Source organism: Castor canadensis, chromosome 2, assembly GCF_047511655.1.
Source record: "Castor canadensis chromosome 2, mCasCan1.hap1v2, whole genome shotgun sequence".
NCBI lineage: Eukaryota > Metazoa > Chordata > Mammalia > Rodentia > Castoridae > Castor > Castor canadensis.
Window position 1 is genome coordinate 192,662,862 of NC_133387.1, and position 20,896 is coordinate 192,683,757.

Here is a 20,896-nt window from a genome sequence, read left to right on the forward strand (position 1 = left end):
TGATAAATGCCAATTACAGCTTCAGTGCCTCTGTCAATGTAAAATACCATTTTCTTCACATTTTTGGTCCTTGGCTAAGTTGTAGATTAGTAGTCATAGATTATTTAGTGTGTCATCCTGCTGATGGACAGAAACAGGCCTTGAAAGAAAGTTGATATGGAAGGAATGCTGCTAAGTCATGGGAACTGCTCACAGTGGGGGAAGTTTCACCATCATGAAATAAGGTTCATGGGTGAGGGATGAATTTGACTTGGTACTGAGGTTTGAAGCTTTGTTATAATGACAGGTTAAAATGTTCATCTTTTAAAAATGGATCTGCGTATCCTCATAGGTAAACTCCCCTTTGAATAGTTCTCAGGTGATTTGGAGTGACTTTCATATTTTTCTGGAGAGAGTTAGGTCAAACTAGTGACAAGCTAAATTCTTACTGTAATCTTTCTCTTCCAGACATCACAGAAGAAACGATATGTAAAAAATTCTGAAGCCTGCTCACTCACTGTAATCCCTGGGACAATAATAGATACACTTAAGTGAGACAACTGGATGGACAAACTGAGCTGTCATCAAATCAGTAAAAAAAAAAAAAAAGTAGGATTTTTCTTGCAAATTACATTAAAATTGGTACTGTCAATTCAATTAAATTGACAAGTATTGGCCACCTATTTTGATGACATGTTAACACCTCCCACTGTCTTACATTTTAAATATTGTAAAGCTAATTAATATTTCTACATGTACAAACTCAATGCCTTTCCTGTAAATCCCAAACCACACATGGTGTAGTATGAATAATTTGATTCTAAATGAATCAAAAAGGGAAAGTTTTTTTTTTCTGGTATCAAATTCCTTTATCAAAAATGTCTTGGGAATTTGAGATTTTTTCTACATAAATAAAGGTTTACCTATTCTTGGGTTGGTGAGATTAGTAGGAATTTAGCATTTTTATACATTTGTATATTTTCAAATATGCTACAATAAAATATGTTGTATTTTAATTGGACAAAAAATAATCTTGAGTGGTTAAAAAGTGACTAGGAAAACATTCCCAGTATTTCAAACAATGTGGTAAGGGCTTGGAGGCAGAAGAGAAATCTGACTACAGTCAGAGAGTTTGCCAGATGGTAACAAGTAACTGCCAATGTTCGATTGTGCTATAATTAATATAGACGATCTGTCACTTCAGCAAGCTATCTTTTTACCAGACAAGTGGTGACAGAATGTTGTATTAAGATTACCCGCCTTGGCTTCTGTTGAAATGAAAGAATGGAAAGTCCTTCTTTTAGTAGTGCCTCTGGGGTATGTGGAATGGTGGGAAAGGTTTGACTATGCACACAACTATACAGAGAATTTTGTTGGTTTATGCTTTCTGGAGTGCATTATTTTGATTGGCCCTAATTGGGAATTCAAAGGGAAAATTTATTCTAGTATCAATAGAGAAAGGATTTGCTGAGCATCACCATTACTAGGGTCATGTTAATTAAATACTTCAGAGGCTCCCTTTACCTTCAAACATCTTATTTGCTCATTCCAAACACATCTTAGTCTGGTTTTAGCCAGTGGTTATATTTGAAAATCACATAATTTTATTCCTTTCAGATATATTTAAGATATCTTGATATGGCCTATAACTCATATATTCATTAATTTTGACCAGTTCTCCAAACTCTAATCCAGATGAGTTTATTGCTTATAGCTTTGAGCTCATTGCTATGTTAGTTTACCAACAGGGACATACAAGCCATGGGTTCCTCAGCTGTTTCAGAAGAACCTGCAGATGAATGTGTAAACTTGCAACACACAGCTCCTCTGGAAAGTTATGTGTAGCAGGTGATTGGGGGCGGGGCGGGAATGTTCACTGCTTAGACTAAAGTCAGTTTTGAAGGAGTGCCTATGGAATTCGGAATGTGGGGTGTGTGGGTGTATATACATGTGGATTCAAGGCAGAGAAGTCTTCCCATTTCAAATAGCTAAAGATATGGGTGGTAAAAATGAAGTCACATCTTTACACCTTCACATGTCGAGTAGGGAGAGCAGCCAAATGCAGTATTGATTTGTAAAATTAGTCTATCACTCTGGGTTTGTGATGTCTTAAAGACATGTTAGAGATATTCATAAGGATGTAAAGAATAAATTTAGAATCCATATCAATTGTACTGAAAGCCAACTAGAAACAGAAGGTTTTTAAGTCCCTGTGGTGTTCAGACAAATTGGCAGCCAAAGGAACAAAGCCTTAATCACCACATTTCCATGTCCTCCTGAACACAAATAGGCTCAAACCTTCAGAGATTGTTCCTTTGAGATGTTTCATCAGTGACATCACAGTGATTGCCACCTCCCTCAGACTACTTTAGGTCCTGCTCAGAGTCCAGGAGTCCAGGCAGCCTGGAAGACAGGAGGAGTTGGAGCCTGAGTTAGAGAGAACGAGGAGAAAGACAGGGTATGTCCTTGACCCTCTTCAGGTAACAGCAAGATTTTATATTCTGCATAACATGTGTGTGTGTGTGTGAGTACACAGGTTGCAAATGAGAAAGACAGAGGATTGCTTGCATTTCTTTATGAAGTAGATAATGATCTTTATATGTGGTATTTCTTAAGATGTAAAGTGAATATTGATTCCTGTTTTTCTTTGGTATGCATTTCCTTCCTATTTTTACATTTTTTTCATATCCTAGACAGTCTATTTTCTATCTTCTCAAAGTCTCTAAGCCAAGAAAGCCAATTATTTTGTAGCTTTTTGTCTTTCAGTTTATCCATATGGTAGTCACTTTGATCATATGGCATGAACTTGACTCTAGCAAAGGCTTAAAATGGAGCCAAAACTGTTTTGTGGGTTAACAGCAGAAAAATGGAGCATTGCTGATCTGAATTTCTACCTAACTTTGGTTCATTCTTCCTAAAGGGTGTAAAAACAAAGTCTGCACCTTACAGTTTTCATAGGTTATATGCGTAGGTTGAATGGGGTTCATTGGAAATTCTCACCTAAATTGTTTATATCTTATTCATTTGAAATACATAATACAACAAATATTTAAGGTCACTATTAAAGTGCAAGAAACATTAAGAGATCAGTAATAGGAAAGAAGTGTGATGGGGGTAGCCTGTCGGTTCAGAGAAGACTGAAAAGATGTAGAGTGCATAAAATATGAAGTTTAAACAATAATTATAAGGAAATATATGTATAATTATCTTTTTATCATTTGTGAGATCCATCCATCTTGTGGTGTGTAGAGATAGTGGTTCATAGATTTTCTTTGCTCTATAGCATTTAAATGTACACACACACCACAATTCAGCATCCTTTCTACTATTGATGAATGTTAGTTCTGATTACACTTTGGGGTTCTTATGCAAATGTGGCTGTGAACACCCTTGTATAGGAATAGGATCAACTGTACTCAAGCATCTAAAGTAGAAGTGAAAATACTAGAGATTAGGGAAAGGTATTTTCTTCCTTAATCTAAAACAATGCCAAGTTGTTTTCCAAGTGGTTAAAAATTCACACTTTGTCTAGCTAGAGCAGTTAATTGCAGTTAAAACCATTCTTATAATATTCCTATGAGGGAACGACCACAATTCTGGTAACTGGTTCTAGTCTTTCACTTTTAGCTCTGCCTCTAACTTCTTAAGTGTCATTACACAAACAACATAACCTCTCTCTAAAAGTCAGTTTCTCACTTGTAATTTTGGGAAAGACAAAAACCACAGTAAGCTTTGCCTGAGTTGTGAAGGCAACATGAACAAAGCTTGAAGCGGTTTCCACCAGCACTTCCCTGGCTTTCCAATAATATTCCTGTTAGATGATGATCCATGATTGCTTTTGTTTAACAACTTAATCTAATAAACAGATTTAGTGGGGCAGTTAATTTGCTCATCCTGAACTGAGTTGTTTTGATCATTACAGGCTTTCATTTTTTTTCTGCATATTTCTGCATTTCTTGAGAATTTACTCAAGAAGTGAGCATTTGGATCAGGGTATGATTTCATTAATGAGTTCATAGGAAGAGTCTGACTTTGATCCTCATTCCTTTGCCTCCAGGCTCCTTGGTATAATTCATTCCCTTCTTCTCCTGTGTGCATTTTTGCATATTCTCTCTTCTTCTTTTACCTATTAATTTTCTTCTATTTACTTTCCCCTCCAAGCAGACCTTTGGAAAGATTTTCACTGGCAATTAACTATTTCCTCATGTTGAGGACCAAAAGAGGATTAAGAATTAAAAGGGAAATGAAACATAAATCCATCATTATTGACCATGTTTTGAACAAAGATTCAACAATCTACTGGTTGGTACCACTTGGATGGAACTTGAATGTTATACTAACAATTACATAATAACAACAGATTATTTATCTAGAATTTAAATAATTAATAATTCAGTCCGTAGATGGTTACAATAAATGCAGTGATTAACAGTTAATAGTCCCGTCAGACTAGGTGGCTAAAAATATCATTCAGACCAAAACCTTGCTGCCACCAAACTCTCACCCTTAGCAAACAAAAAACCCACCCTCCTCACCTCAGCTTTTTCATTCAATAGTTGAATTTTATCCTACATATCTAAAATATAAGTCTCTACTTAAAACTATCAAAAATATAGTCTTTAATGTTATTTAGAGTATACAAACAAAGCACTAGTTATACTATAGCACTGAAGGTAAAAAGTTGATTGACTTCATTGCATATGTTCTTGAAATATGATTGCTTGTATGTACAACGTGTACACACTCTGAAGATAGCATCCCTGCTCTTTGAAATGTTTACAATCTAGGCACATCCTGGGCTTGACTAAAAATAGCTGGCACAGCCCTTGTTGAAATAGAAACACCCATGAGGTTAACACTTGCTCTTTGTACTGAGTACCTGTTATGCGAGGGACTTTTGGTTGACCCCTGTAGGCTCTGTGCCCAACGCAGCCTTGTGAGAAGCTGTGCAGCTGTTGGAACTACTTTGTACTTTTATCAGAGTTGGATGAAGATCTTTAAGAGCCTGAAATCTGAAGGATTATGCTATCCTACTCCTAAGTGCAATTCAAAGCAAGAACAACACTAAGTTATAACATTTTTCTCTTTTGGTGCCCTTACTGATACTCTAAGTTAGCAAATGAACATATGCCTATAGACAGAAGTTAGAGAGAGAAAAATGCTGTGTTTTATATTTCATCAAAAGCATCAAGACAATCATCACAGGAAAAAAAATTAGGATTAAAAAATGTTGGTCTTTATCAGGCAGAGAAGCCGGGCCCTCTGTATTAATCCAAATTCTTCAGAGAAATACAACCAATACAGTGTGTGTGTGTGTAATTGGCTCCTGTGATTGTGGAGGTTGATAAATTCAAAGTCTCCAGGGTAAACTGGCAGACCATAGACCCAATGAAGAGGGGAAGATCTAGTGCAAAGACAGGTGTTTGAGGCCAGATGTTGGACACCAAGGTATTAGCAAGATTGGTTTCTTCTGAGGCCTGTCTCCTTGGCCAAGAATGGCCATCATTTCCCTGTGTTTTCACATTAGGAAATGTGACCATGTCCTAATCCCCTCTTCTTATAAGGACACCATTCATATTGGATTAAGGCCTACCTTACAGACCTTATTTATTTATTTATTAGTGTTGGGGTTGAACTCAGGACTTTGTGATTGCTAGGCAAGTGTTCTACCACTTGAGCCACACCTCCAGCCCTTTTTACTTTATTTTTTTCAAATAGGGTCTCATTCTTCTTGCCAGGGGCTAGCCTCAAACTGAGATCCTCTTGGTTACCACCTCCTGAGTAACTGGGATTCCAGGTGTGGCCAGTGTATCCTTAATTGCCTCTTGATAGACCCTATGTCCAAACACAGTCACCTTCTTAGCTACTGGGGATTAAGGCTTCAACATCTGAATTTGGAGGGGTGACAGATTCAGCCTTCAATAATCTTCTTTTCCACAATACTTCTGTTTCCTATGCAGAAGGACGAACATCGTTTTATAGGAACACTCATTCACCTCCCTGTGTCTTCCTTGTTGCTTTCTGTTAGGAGGTGAGGATAAGCCGGAGGTCTTTGCTGTCCCTCAGACATCTACCTGAAGTTCTCACCCAGCCTTTTTGAGGATGGAACGGTCCACCCAGGAGCTGTTTCTCAACTTCACCGTTGTCCTGATTACAGTTCTTCTCATGTGGCTTCTTGTGAGGTCCTATCAGTATTGAGAGGCCATGATGTGGTCCTGGGATTGCCTGAGATGCTCTGAAGCTGCAGTGCCTGCCCCGAAAGCCCACGACTGTCATCATCATGGATGCCATGCTTGGCACCCCCAGCACCTCATACCTGCACTCGCAATGCCTGACATACCCCAGTGTTAGGATTGGTTGTGTGTTCTCTAAAGATGCTGCTCTCACAGGCTGCCAAGTGTCTGCCAGTGAGCATTAGATTTATTCACCAACTCTTCTGCAAATGTGTTAGACAAGCGACAAGGTTAAAATTAAACTGGATTCATGATGATGTGGAATCATAAGCCCCTGATTTGTCTCACCATACATCCCCCCCACCCACACTGTCTGTAACCAAACTCTAATTCAACCCACCAGAAATGTTAGAGGAAGTCTTTGTTAGTTCCTCCAGCTCTCATGTGAATAAAGTTAAATCATCCACAAAAACAACTTTTAGAATTTATTTTAGCTTCTATGTGTGGTTTAGCATTTGACCCTTGGCTGGGTTTGAAGTGACAAATGCCACAGTATTTCTAGCATTTGAGATAAGCCAAGATGCTCCAACTGCTGAGGATTTGAAACAAAATCAAGTAAGAGTGTCATGTTTCAAATAATTCCATTGGTTCAGAATTTTCCCTTAAGGAATTCCAAGGGTAGAGGGAGAACAATTTCATTCCACTAGGAGGTCTGGGCCAGACCCTGTAGTGCCCACTAAAAGACAAAATTTCTTTGAAGCCTTGTGTTTTAACCATCGAAGTCACAAGAAATATATATTCTACCCTATAGTATCTCCATGTTTCCTTTAATATAAATATATAGAATTATTTACCATGGAGTAAAACTAGAACGTGAGTCATGTCCCTAAGAGTAAAATATTACAGTTCGGTTATTATCCTAATGCAAATAGAGCTAGTCAATAACAACAGTTATAAAAGGAGAAAAAAAGAAAAATATAATGTACATACACATTTATAAAAGAGACACAGGAAGTAGACATTTCTTAAGTGTGTTGCTAAAACATCCAGGTTAGATTACCGCATCTATTATTTGGGCCAATTCTGAAGTGACCATGGAGAAAGGGGAATATGGTTAAAGCCTCAGCTTTCACAGCACCCTCCACCCTTCCTTGATGAGAATTTGACCACTCACTGAGGCATTGCTTACATAGCATGTGGTTCTCCTCTGCCTGTACTCAAACAAAGACAATAAATCCAGGGGAGATTTTTCAAGATTTAGATGCGGGGTCCTCCTCATACCAATTAAATAAAAATCTCAAGGGTAGGGCCCAAGCATCTGCATTAAAAAAAAAAAAGTCTTCTAATGATGACATTGTGTAGCCAGTGCTAAGAGTCACTGATAAATCTCCCCGAGGTCTTGTTTAAATGCAGATTCTGATTCAGTTTCGATCCAGATACAGATTGGGGTGGGTCTCGAGACCCTACGTTTTAGATGAGCTGCTCAGTGATGCCAGACTGCAGCTCCACAGATCGTTAGACTTACATGAGAACGTTAGAACCACCTGGGGACCTTTGGGCAAATGCCCAAGCTTGAGCCCCGTACCTGAAAGTTTCTTTTTTTCTTTTTTCTTTTTTTATTATTTTATTATTCATATGTGCATACAAAGCTTGGGTCATTTCTCCCCCCTGCCCCCACCCCTTCCCTTACCACCCACTCCGCCCCCTCCCTCTCCCCCCCACCCCCTCCATACCCAGCAGAAACTATTTTGCCCTTATTTCTAATTTTGTTGTAGAGAGAGTATAAGCCATAATAGGAAGGACCTGAAAGTTTCTAATTTAATGGGTCTGGGGGTAAACCCGAGAGTTAGCTTTTTTTGTTTTTTTGAAGAATTCCAGGTAATTCTAATGTGATTCTAGCATTAAGAAGTCTAATATAGTTAAAAAGATTCCTAGCAAAATTTGGGAAGTAGCAGTCCATGTCCTGTCTCTAATTGTGGAGTTAGACTACTCATGTGGATATGCAGTTGCTACTGATTAGTATGTACCACACCCATGCGGAGGCCTGTGGCCCCAGGGCCCTTGGTGGATGGCTAGCAGTCTTTCTTTGCCTTGAAGAAAACCTCAGAGAATCTAGTGATGTTTACATATGTTTGAGAAGGTATATGAGTGGCAGTGGGGAGGCAAAGGGACACAAAGACGACATAACAATCCCTTCTCACATTGAACTCTCTGGTCTTTCCCTGAAGCCTGAGTCCTCGTGCCCACATTTATAACAGGTTCCACTCAGTGATTCTACCTCATGTGAGCCTTATGTGAGGCACCTTCTGTACACCATGCCATCTAGCAGATGTGGGAACCGTCAGAGACCTCACTAACCAGATGTAAGTGGTGGAGCTACAATGACAACAGAATCATATTAGTTTTTTTTGGGACTGATTTATTACAGGTCTCCAAGCCATTTTATTATGTTTTAAGTTTTATACTCAAATTCTTTAGTATTCTAACATATTTCCTAGTTAGATTAAGGTAACAATTGTAATCTCCATTTCTCTTTGCTTATCATTTCATTTCATTCATTTACTCCCTTTCATTCATCCAATAAGAATTATTGTGAAATTGCTGTGTATTGGGCATTGCACTAGACCCTGTGTATAAAATGGATAATCAGATAGTCAAACCCCTCCTTATGATTTGGTAGAAGGAAACAGATATCTCAGTAGACACTTATAATGCAGTAAGTCATTTGGCAAGAGAAAGTTAGGATGCTGTTGAAGGAGATTCCGGGCAGAAGGAACAGCAAAGATCAGAGACCATGACAATCAGGAAATCTGAAACACAGAGCACCTCTCCAACCACTGGTAGTAGCTATGCTATATAAAAGAAGATTCAAGATGGCCACATCTGTCTTACTTCCAAGTCTGACTACTTCTGGGATCCCTCACCTGCATGCCTCACTCACTGGAAGGGACCTCAAACTATGTCCATGTTTCCACAGAACTTAGACACTGGGCCTTCTACTGCCTGGTTCTCATTCTCAGCCAGACCAGTTATTCCTAGTTTTCACTTCACCCGCTGAGCACTTGTCTTCCACATGATGCTTTCATCTATTTAAGTCCTGGGTTGCTAAGATCCCAGCACATACTGGACTTGAGCTGTCCACATTACAATGCTAACCAGCCAATTGAACTAAAACAAAAAATAGGTGTCTTACTGTACTTGTTTACATTCTTTTCCCAATGTTCTCTAAAATCACACTACATTAGATATCCTTTGGAGCACCCCATTTTTATTTCTATCTAACTGTTCTCTTACATTGAAATAAATACACGAGACGGGTATGACGATGTACCACAGCTGCAATCCCAGCACTCTGGAGGCTGAGACAGGAAGATCCCCAGTCCAAGGCCAGCCTGAGCTACATAGTGAGACCCTGTCTCAAACAGCAACAGCAACAACAGTGCTTTATCCATTTCTGTAGTCCTAACTTGTAGAGGCTCCCAACTCTACTCTGTGGAAATACAGTATAATTGTCTCCATAAAGTGTAAAATTATTCAGGCAATTCATGTCTCAATCCATGGCTCTAAGAGAAGAACTCCAAGGTACTTTAGTATAAATCACATTTCCATCTTTCCTCCATTGGCCCAGGCTAGGGGGGTGCAAATGGTTGTAATATGGTAGTAATACTGTTCTCTCATCTGGGGCTCCCAGACTAGAAGGCATCTCAAGGAGATGCTCCATTTTTTATTACTTTATTTCCTTGTCACTTCATTAAACTTTTTGAGTCACTAAAACACAATTATTTCCACCATTCACAGTGTCTCCAGGACAATTTTGGTGTATGTGCTATGCTGTTCCTATATGGTGTTCCCAGGGTCTTCCTCAACAGGCAGATATCTGTTACTATCCAGAATCTGGTTCTGAATACCTAGAACAGTCCAGAAAGTGATTTGTGGCAAAATAAGGTTAACTGGTTCTGTTCCCTTTACTTCTGATTCTATCATTCTCCTAGATGTATTTGATCACTTTCCCACTTTTGGGATGCTTAAAAAATTGGAGAGAGGGCACAAAAGACCCTTCTTAGCTGATCCACATTTCATTGGCCTCTTTTGTTTGCCTGTTCCACACGCCCCACCTCAGGTCTTGTTTCTAAGTATTTCTTACTATTTTAGTTTTAAAGAGTGTGCCCTGGTCTCTTCTGCTTCAGTGACCTTTCATAGCCATCCCCTTTGCCTGGACTTCTCTCCCTTTCTTTTCCTGTCCAACTCTTGCTTATTTGCTAAGATTGCCATTAAGTGTTATTGCCTCTTGGAAGTTCTCCCCAGATAAGTCCCTCCTCTCTGGGCCTCCTGCCTACATTCTCATATCACTTATCACATTGTGTTCATCTGTTTGTGTCTCTCCCATGTGTATTTCCTGTTTTTGGGACTCTCTTTGATGCTTAATTTTAGTTCCTAGCTAGTCCATCATTATCACTGGATTAGTATCTGTTGAACACATCAATGACCACTTGGCCAGACTTAAAAGCCTTTGAAACAGATCAGTACCATTTCTGTGACTAGATGCATGATCTGTGTTCAGTAAAGTATGATTTAAAAAAGAGACATGAAAAAAGCTCTACTTCTAACATTTCTATTACATTAACGAGCAAACCAAAGTTAAAAAAAACTTTACACAATTGAAACAGCTTTTTTCACAGGGAGTTATCTTCTTTATGAAATATTCATGGTGCTTGCTTCTTTTGATCTATCGCTGTTTCCACCCCAACAACTTGACAATATTTATGAATTACTCATCAAATCCCAATGTGTTGAGGATATTTACAAGTTCATCTACAAACAGGGTGATAGCTGAAAAATATCTGTTTTCCAAGCTGTGTAAAATTAGGGTCAAACTTCATGTTTATAATATTATTGCATGTCTATTTTGTATTAGAACCTTTCATGTGTTTTATTTTATTTAACTCTCTTTTATCTTGTGAAACACTTACTTACTTAAAATTATATTTATTTATTTTTTGACTATGTTGCCTAGGCTGGTCTTGACGCCCTGGGTTCAAGTGATCCTCTTGCCTGAGCTTTCTGAGTAGTTGGGACTACAGGTATGTGACACCATGCCTGGTACAATTGAAGCATTTACCTTTATTTGGACCTTAAAAGTGAGAAGACAGGCTTGGAAAGGATAGGTGATCAGCCCTCAGGCACAGAGCATAGAGGCAAATCCAGTTCTCTCTCACTCTGAGGCCAGGCAGATGTACTTCTTTCCCATCATTGTCAATCCTGCCCTCTGCACTATCAGGCAGCTCTAGGATGCAAGGGAGGTTCTCTCTTCTGGGCTGAAAGTGCCAAGGTTATGATGTATCTGAGGCCTCTGGGTAAATACATTATTTGCTCTATAGCTCAATCATGCAGGATGTGCAACTTATACAATTTTCTCTTTCCCAGGAGTTTGAAACAAGCCTTGGAATAATCTTTTCTGTCAGTCACCTGAGCAGTAGATAATAAGAGAAGAGAATACTGATGGCTGGTTAGCTATTTTCAATGTGTCAGGGTTATCTGTGGGGATTAAGTGGAAATGACAGCTCTATCTAGAGCATTAGCTGACAATACACTTGCAAGAATTTGTCACATGGTAACTTCCCACACATTAGATCATTTAAAAATAATGCTTCAGAAAAAGCATGGTCTTTGGATTCACAGAATGTATTTTGCTTACTATTGTGTAACTTCAGACAAGTTTCTGAACTTTTGTGTACCTTAATTTTCTTAGCTGAAAAATAGAAGGGTTGGGGTGTAGTTGAGCAGTATGTCATCTGTCCAGCATGCACACGTTACTGGATTCAATCCCTTACCTCTACCTTCCTTGTAGGATCATTGTGTTAAATTGTATAACATTTTCAAAGTGCATCACACACAATGTTCAATAAGCAGTGGTTAATATTATTATAAACTAAGTAAAGTGTTTCCAATGCTTGCTACATAGTAACCCCTAAAAAGTATAAAGGATTGGCTGTGGGGTGGTGGTTTGCTGTTGTTTTATTTCAGTGCTATTTGCAGAAGCCTAGTAATAAAAAACATTGTGAAAGATAATTTGCTCTTATGCAGGAGAATGAGGTAGATGAATTGCATATCCTGTGCTCTGGAAGAGTGCAATGTAATTCTCAAAACCCAAGGATTACTTGAATTACATTATCTGAAATATTTGTTCGATTGCAGACTTCTGTGCCAACCCCAGACCAACTGAAAGGGATTTTTTTTTGTTTTATTTTTTTCTTTTATTCATATGTGCATGCAATGTTTGGGTCATTTCTCCCCCTTTTCCCCCCGCCCCCTCCCTGCTAGGCAGGCAGTCTACTGCTTCGTCCATGCCTCCAGCCCTTTTTTATTCTGTTTTTTTTTATTGTTTTATTATTTATATGTGCATACAAGGCTTGGGTCATTTCTCCCCCCTGCCCCCACCCCCTCCCTTACCACCCACTCCGCCCCCTCCCTCTCCCCCCCACCCCTTCAATACCCAGCATAAACTATTTTGCCCTTATCTCTAATTTTGTTGTAGAGAGAGTATAAGCAATAATAGGAAGGAACAAGGGTTTTTGCTGGTTGAGATAAGGATAGCTATACAGGGAGTTGACTTGCATTGACTTCCTGTGCATGTGTATTATCTTCTAGGTTAATTCTTCTCGAACTAATTTTTAAGAGGGTGATCTGGATTGCCACATGTCAAATCACTTCCCTGGGTGATTCTTATGCTCACAAATGTTTGAGAATGCTAATGTATTGTCTCCCAGCACACCAGCATTTCTAGTTATTATCCAGGATTTGGACACTGGTTAGACTGAGATATTCACACATTACCACTTTCACAGAAGGATCACAGAATTCTTATCCTATTCCCTTGAACAGCAAACATAAGCTATTCCTTCTCCCATCTCTCCAGAGAAACTCTCCTTGAATTCTCCACCCCATTTCCTAGTCAGTTCCCACAGTGGTACTGTAGATTCTCTCATCTTTTTTTCTTTTATTTATATGTACATACAATATTTGGGTCATTTCTCCCCCCTTCCCCCGCCCCCTCTTTTACCCCCCTTTCCACTCTCTACCAAGCAGAAACTATTTTGCCCTTATCTCTAATTCTGTTGAAGAGACAGTATAAGCAATAATAGGAGGGACCAAGGGTTTTTGCTAATTGAGATAAGGATAGCTATACAGGGAGTTGACTCGCATTGATTTCCTGTGCATGTCCTTCTAAGTTAATTCTTCTTGATCTAACCTTTTCTCTAGTTCCTGGTCCCCTTCTCCTACTGGCCTCAGTTGCTTTAAAGTATCTGCATTGAGGGCAACAAATGCTATCTAGTTTTTTAGGTGTCTTACCTATCCTCATACCTCCCAAGTATACTCTAGCTTTATCATGTGATCCAAATCCAATCCTCTTGTTGTGTTTGCCCTTGATGTAATGTCCTCATGTGAGGGAGAGCATAGGTTTTTGGTCTTTTGGGCCAGGCTAACCTCACTCAGAATGATGTTCTCCAATTCCATCCATTTACCTGTGAATGATAACATTTCATTCTTCTTCATGGCTGCATAAAATTCCATTGTGTATAAATACCACATTTTCTTAATCCATTCGTCAGTAGTGGGGCATCTTGGCTGTTTCCATAACTTGGCTATTGTGAATAGTGTTGCAATAAACATGGGTGTGCAGGGCCTCTGGAGTAACCTGTGTCACAGTCTTTTGGGTATATCCCCAGGAGAGGTATTGCTGGATCAAATGGTAGATCAATGTTTAGCTCTTTAAGTAGCCTCCAAATTTTTTTCCAGAGTGATTGTATTAGTTTACATTCCCACCAGCAGTGTAAAAGGGTTCCTTTTCCCCCATATTCTCACCAACATCTGTTAGTGGTGTTGCTAATGATGGCTATTCTAACAGGGGTGAGGTTGAATATTAGTGTGGTTTTAATTTGCATTTCCTTTATTGCTAGAGATGGTGAGCATTTTTTCATGTGTTTTATTGCCATTTGAATTTCTTCTTTTGAGAAAGTTCTGTTTAGTTCACTTGCCCATTTCTTTATTGGTCCATTAATTTTGGGAGAATTTAGTTTTTGAGTTCCCTATATATTCTGGTTATCAGTCCTTTGTCTGATGTGTAGCTGGCAAATATTTTCTCCCACTCTGTGGGTGGTCTCTTCAGTTTAGAGACCATTTCTTTTGTTGAGCAGAAGAAGCTTTTTAGTTTTATGAAGTCCCATTTATCTATGCTATCTCTTAGTTGCTGAGCTGCTGGGGTTCCATTGAGAAAGTCTTTGCCTATACCTATTGGTTCCAAAGTATTTCCTACTCTTTCCTGTACCAACTTTAGAGTTTGGGGTCTGATATTAAGATCCTTGATCCATTTTGAGTTAATATTGGTATAGGATGATATACATGGATCTAGTTTCAGTTTTTTGCAGACTGCTAACCGGTTTTCCCAGCAGTTTTTGTTGAAGAGGCTGCTATTTCTCCATCGTATATTTTTAGTGCCTTTGTCAAAGACAAGTTGGGTATAGTTTTGTGGCTTCATATCTGGGTCCTCTATTCTGTTCCACTGGTCTTCATGTCTGTTTTTGTGCCAGTACCATGCTGTTTTTATTGTTATTGCTTTGTAATATAGTTTGAAGTCAGGTATTGTGATACCTCCAGCATTGTTCTTTTGACTGAGTATTGCCTTGGCTATTCATAGCCTCTTGTGTTTCCATATAAATTTCACGGTAGATTTTTCAATCTCTTTAATGAATGTCATTGGAATTTTGATGGGAATTGCATTAAACATGTAGATTACTTTTGGGCGTATAGACATTTTTACTGTGTTGATTCTACCAATCCATGAGCATGGGAGATCTCTCCACTTTCTATAGTCTTCCTCAATCTCTTTCTTCAGAAGTTTGTAGTTTTCCTTGTAGAGGTCTTTCAGGTCTTTTGTTAGGTTTACACCTAGGTATTTGATTTTTTTTGAGGCTATTGTAAATGGTATTATTTTCATATATTCTTTCTGTGTTCATTATTAGTGTATAGAAATGCTAATGATTTTTCTATGTTGATTTTATATCCTGCTACCTTGCTATGGCTGTTGATGTTGTCTAGGAGCTTTTGAGTAGAGTTTTTTTGGTCTTTAAGGTATAGGATCATATTGTCTGCAAATAACGATATTTTGGCTGTTTCTTTATCTATTTGTATTCTTTTTATTCCTTCTTTTTGCCTAATTGCTCTGTCTAGGAATTTCAGTACTATATTGAATAGAAGTGGAGATAGTGGGCATCCTTGTCTGGTTCCTGATTTTAGAGGGAATGGTTTCAGTTTTTCACAGTTAAGTATAATGCTGGCTGTAGGTTTGTCATATATAGCTTTTATAATGTTGAGGTACTTTCCTTCTATTCCCAGTTTTCTTAGAGCTTTTATCATGAAATGATGTTGGATCTTATCAAAGGCTTTTTCTGCATCTATTGAGATGATCAAGTGGTTTTTGTCTTTGCTTTTATTAATGTGGTTTATTACATTTATTGATTTTCATATGTTGAACAACCCTTGCATTCCTGGGATGAAGCCTACTTGATCGTGGTGAATAATCTTTTTGATGTGTTGTTGAATTCGGTTTTCCATTATTTTGTTGAGGATTTTTGCCTCAATGTTCATTAAGGAGATTGGCCTATAGTTCTCCTTTTTGGAGGTGTCTTTGCCTGGTTTTGGGATAAGTGTAATACTGGCTTCATAAAATGTGTTTGGCAGTTTTTCTTCCCTTTCTATTTCATGGAACAGTTTAAGGAGGGTTGGTATTAGTTCTTCGCTAAAGGGCTGATAGAATTCAGCAGAGAATCCATCAGGTCCTGGACTTTTCTTTTTGGGGAGACTCTTGATTGCTGCTTCAATTTCATTTTGTGTTATAGGTCTATTCAGGTGATTAATTTCCTCTTGGTTCAGTTTGGGATGATCATATATATCTAGAAATTTGTCCATTTCTTCAAGATTTTCAAATTTTGAATATAGGTTCTCAAAGTAGTCTCTGATGATTTCCTGGACTTCCATGGTGTTTGTTGTTATCTCCCCTTTTGCATTCCTGATTCTACTAATTTGGGTTTTTTCTCTCCTCATTTTAGTCAGGTTTGCCAGGGGTCTGTCGATCTTGTTTATTTTTTTAAAGAACCAACTTTTTGTTTCATTAATTCTTTGTATGGTTTTTTTGGTTTCTATTTCATTGATTTCAGCTCTTATTTTTATTATTTCTCTCCTTCTGTTTGTTTTGGGATTTGCTTGTTCTTGTTTTTCTCAGAATTTGAGATGTATCATTAGGTCGTTGATTTGAGATCTTTCAGTCTTTTTAATATATGCACTCATGGTTATAAACTTTCCTCTCAGGACTGCCTTTGCTGTGTCCCATAGGTTCTGGTAGGTTGTGTTTTCATTTTCAGTGACTTCCAGGAACATTTTAATTTTCTCTTTTATTTCATCAATGACCCACTGTTCATTAAGCAATGAGTTTTTCAATATCCAGCTGTTTGCATGTTTTTTGTCTTTATTTTTGTTGTTGAGTTCTAGTTTTATCACATTGTGATCAGATAGAATGCATGGTATAATTTCTATTTTCTTATATTTGCTGAGGCTTGCTTTGTGTCCTAGGATATGATCTATTTGGAAGAAGGTTCCATGGGCTGCTGAGAAGAATGTATATTGTGTAGAAGTTGGATAAAATGTTCTGTAGACATCAACTAGGTCCATTTGATCTATGGCATATTTTAGATCTTGGATTTCTTTATTGATTTTTTGTTTGGATGACCTATCTATTGATGATAGTGGCATGTTAAAGTCTCCCACAACCACTGTGTTGGAGTTAATATATGTTTTTAGGTCCTTCAGGATAAATTTGATGAAATTGGGTGCATTGACATTGGGTGCATATAGGTTGATAATTGTTATTTCCTTTTGGTCTATTTCCCCTTTTATTAGTATGGAATGTCCTTCTTTATCTCATTTGATCAATGTAGGTTTGAAGTCTACTTTGTCAGAGATAAGTATTGTTAATCCTGCCTGTTTTTGGGGGCCATTGGCTTGGTAAATCTTCTTCCAGCCTTTCATCCTAAGCCTATGCTTTTTTCTGTTGGTGAGATGGGTCTCCTGTAAGCAACAAATTGTTGGATCTTCCTTTTTAATCCAGTTTTTCAAACAGTGCCTTTTGATGGGTGAATTTAGTCCATTAACATTAAGCGTTAGTACTGATAGGTATGTGATGATTCCTGTCATTTAGTTGTCTTAGTTGTTTGAAGGTTTGATTGTGTGTACCTAAGTTGAAGTTACTCTCTACTTTCTTGCTTTTTCTTTTCCTGTGGTTTGGTGCTGCTTGCCCTTTCATGGTTATGTTGGGTTTCACTTTCTGTGTGCAGAATCCCTTGAAGAATCTTTTGTAGTGGTGGCTTTGTGATCATATATTGTTTTAGTTTCTGCTTATCATGGAAGACTTTTATTGCTCCATCTATTTTGAATGATAGCTTTGCTGGGTAGAGTATCCTAGGGTTGAAGTTATTTTCATTCAGTGCTTGGAAAATCTCACCCCAAGCTCTTCTTGCTTTTAATGTTTCTGTTGCTAAGTCTGCTGAGATTTTTATGGGTTTACCTTTGTATGTTATTTGTTTTTTCTCCCTTACAGCTTTCAATATTCGTTCTCTAGTCTCTGTACTTGTTGTTTTAATGATAATATTCTGTGGGGTAGTTCTATTTTGGTCAGGTCTGTTTGGTGTTCTGGAGGCTTCTTGCACTTGTATGGGCATAGATTTCTCTAGATTTGGGAAATTTTCTGTTATTATTTTGTTGAATATATTACACATTCCTTTGCTTGCACCTTTTCTTCTTCTTCAGTGATGGAGTCAGTAACTTCTTGCATTTTCTTTTCACAGGTCTTGAGTTGTTTAATTAATAGTTCTTTGGTTTTTCCTTTAATTACCATTTCATCTTCAAGTTCTGAGATTCTGTCTTCTGCTTGTTCTATTCTGCTGAATTGGCCTTCCATTTTGTTTTGCATTTCTGTTTCATTCTTTTTTCTGAGGTTTTCTATATCCTGAGTCATTTCCTCTTTGATATTGTCTATTTTCGTTCTGAGTTCATTTCTCTCTTATTAATAGTGTTCTTTGTTTTGCTTTGGTGTTTATATAGTGCTTCTATAGTTTCTTTTATTTGTTCTTCTGCTTTCTCAAATTCTCTATTTTTGTTGTCTTGGAATTTCTTGAGTGTCTCCTGTACATTTTGGTTAACCATATCCAGTATCATCTCTGTAAAATTCTCATTGATTGCTTGCAGGATTTCTTCTTTCAGGTTGTTCTTGTGGGCTTCATTGGGTTCTTTGGCAGAGTTTATCTTTGTTTTGTTGGAATCTGGATCTGGGTATCTGTTTTCTTCATTTCCCTCTGGTTCCTGTATTGATTTATTATTGGGAGGAAAGTGGTTTCCCTCTTTTTTCGTTTCCCATCATTGCCCTTGCTATTATTACTGTCCCTGTACTGTGTGTAATTCTATATTGTCTGGTGGTCTGCACCTTCCCAAGCAGTTTGGGAGCTGGCGTCTGGCGGCGTGGGAGCCCTCCTGGTTTCTCTGTTTAATGTGGAGTGGGGATGCTATGCATGGGCTAGGGGTGTGAAGGAGTTGGAGTTTTGCCTCTTCTTGGTGGTTTTTCCTGCCAGGCATATCTCCAGCATCTCTCTAAGATTTTATGTTAGGAAGCAGGCTTTCTGCTTCCTCCCTCTAGTTGCCATCTTGGAATCTCACCAATAATTTCACAGTGATGCACAGATTGGATGCTCTTCATATCAAAATTAGCATGACCATTTTGTAGAAATGGAAAATCCAATCCTAAAAGTTAATAGGAGATCCAGAACCTTGACTGTTGATTTCTGAACTGTGTCTTCTCTCTCATATGATACCCCAATATCTTAAAGATATTTCTATCAACATGGGGGCCTGCCTAGGATTTTCATATCACTCAGGGAGCCTGTAGATTCTCTCATAAACAAGTTTGTTCCTTTGTCCCTGAAAACTTCAAGTAGTATCTACAGCTCTACTTAATAAAACTTATATTTTAACCTGAGGTTACATAATGTGTTATATAACGTGTTGGCTTGTAAGAGTTCTATTCTGACACATTTTCAAAAAAAAATCCTGGAAATGTCACTCAAATATTTTAATTAAAATAATTTTTTTGGCAGTACTGGGGTTTGAACTCAGGGCCTCTACCTTGAGCTACTCCACCAGCCCTTTTTTGTGTTAGGTATTTTTGAGATAGGGTCTCTCGAGCTTTTTGTCCAGGCTAGCTTCAAGCCACAGTCCTCCTGATCTCTGCCTCCTGAGTAGCTAGGATTACAGGCATGAGACACTGGCACCCAGCTTCATTCAAACATTAAATCAATTAAACATTAAACATCAATTATGGTTCCCTTTGATCCCCCCTCCCCTAATATACCAGACAGGTAATGTGCAGAGACTTTAACAAGGTTTGAGAGAGCACATAGTGTGAAAACCCAATCGCCATGCTGATGAACCACAAAAGGATCTCACGCTCATCTTTTTCCTCATAGCTAGACTATAACTGAGGATGAAAAAACACAGCCTACAATGGTTTTCCCTTTAGACCTCAGGTTTTAAAAATTCAGAACTGCATTATTCTCTCCCTAGGTAAATGAAGTGAAAATGAGTATTCTCAGCAGCAACAGCAGTGCCATGCAGAGTCTGCATGATGTGACATTGGTCTGGGTCACAAGCCCCAGCCAGTACTGTGACTCGATCCTACTGCCAGTTACCCTTCTCCACACTGGTAACTGTGTCTATTACTCCGACACAGGCTTGAAAAGGACACGGAGAAAAAAAGTCTATTTTCAACACCTGTTGCATTAACAGTGATGATGCACAAAGAGATACTACCACATATACACACTCTGTCAATCCTAAGGCCATTTGTCTTCACCGGAACAAACTTTTCTGTTATCCACAGATTTCACGGTGAGTATCAGACAGTTCACTGTGAAAGTGGCTCTTGTCCTGAGCTTCCCATTCACTCAGGATGACAAGGCTTTCATTGTGTCTTGCAATCAGTATTAACATTTCTCTAGGAATGGAAGGATTACACTTGGAGTTAGGTGACATTGCAAGGCCCTTTTTTTTGTCAGTCTTGACACCCATTCCACCCCACCCTGCCAAGGATCACATTTAGAATGCAGACTAACAGAAAAAGTGGAAAGCTGAACTTAGAAGATTTGATTTGGTTGCATGATGATTTCAGCAAATTTGGACTTTGGGACCAAGAGACATCCATATGCAATTTGAGAGACTGCCAATCTGAATTCCATTATGCATGATACCATATGTCACTGACTTTAAGGATGATTTTGTTGGACCTGTTAATTTTGAATATCACTTATGAAAAAATCACATCTTTGGCATTTAATACGTTTGATGATTAGTCTTTGAGACATTAAGCATCCTGTACTTGAGAAACATGTGTCTAGAGACATAAATATATTTTTCCAGACAACCCTGGTACTTGCCCTCATCTTTCCTTTTCCATCTTCTCCTGATATTTTTAGTGTCCCAGATATGCTTATTCTGATACCATGATTGATACAGAATTTCAGTTGAAGCTGTATTTAATCTGTAAACTACCCTTTCTGTCTATGGTAAAAAGTAAAGCAAGCCTAATTTCTCAGACCTATCTTCACAAGTCACATGGCCACTCACTTCTGGGAGTGAGAATGTAG

The 20,896-nt window shown here is 38.3% G+C and overlaps 1 protein-coding gene and 1 pseudogene across 2 annotated transcripts; one reads left to right on the top strand and one right to left on the bottom strand.

Annotated features, from left to right (window-relative positions):
- Positions 1-2,314: 2,314 nt before the first annotated feature.
- On the top strand, positions 2,315-6,476 carry Sln (sarcolipin). 2 transcript variants are annotated; one of them, XM_020154594.2, is made up of 2 exons: positions 2,315-2,437; positions 6,008-6,476. In XM_020154594.2, exon 2 carries the CDS (start codon positions 6,082-6,084, stop codon positions 6,175-6,177), a length of 96 nt encoding a protein of 31 aa, XP_020010183.1. In that variant the 5' UTR covers positions 2,315-2,437; positions 6,008-6,081; the 3' UTR covers positions 6,178-6,476. The 2 variants fall into 2 exon arrangements, with proteins under 2 accessions (XP_020010183.1, XP_020010182.1); XM_020154593.2 differs by having other exon boundaries at positions 2,323-2,459.
- A 13,126-nt stretch (positions 6,477-19,602) lies between these two features.
- LOC141421198 (small nucleolar RNA U13) lies at positions 19,603-19,695 on the bottom strand (annotated as a pseudogene).
- Between the last annotated feature and the right edge of the window lie 1,201 nt (positions 19,696-20,896).

Coding starts and splice junctions, on each gene's coding strand:
- Sln (XM_020154594.2), top strand. CDS start 6,082: ATGGAACGGTCCACCCAGGAGCTGTTTCTCAACTTCACCGTTGTCCTG.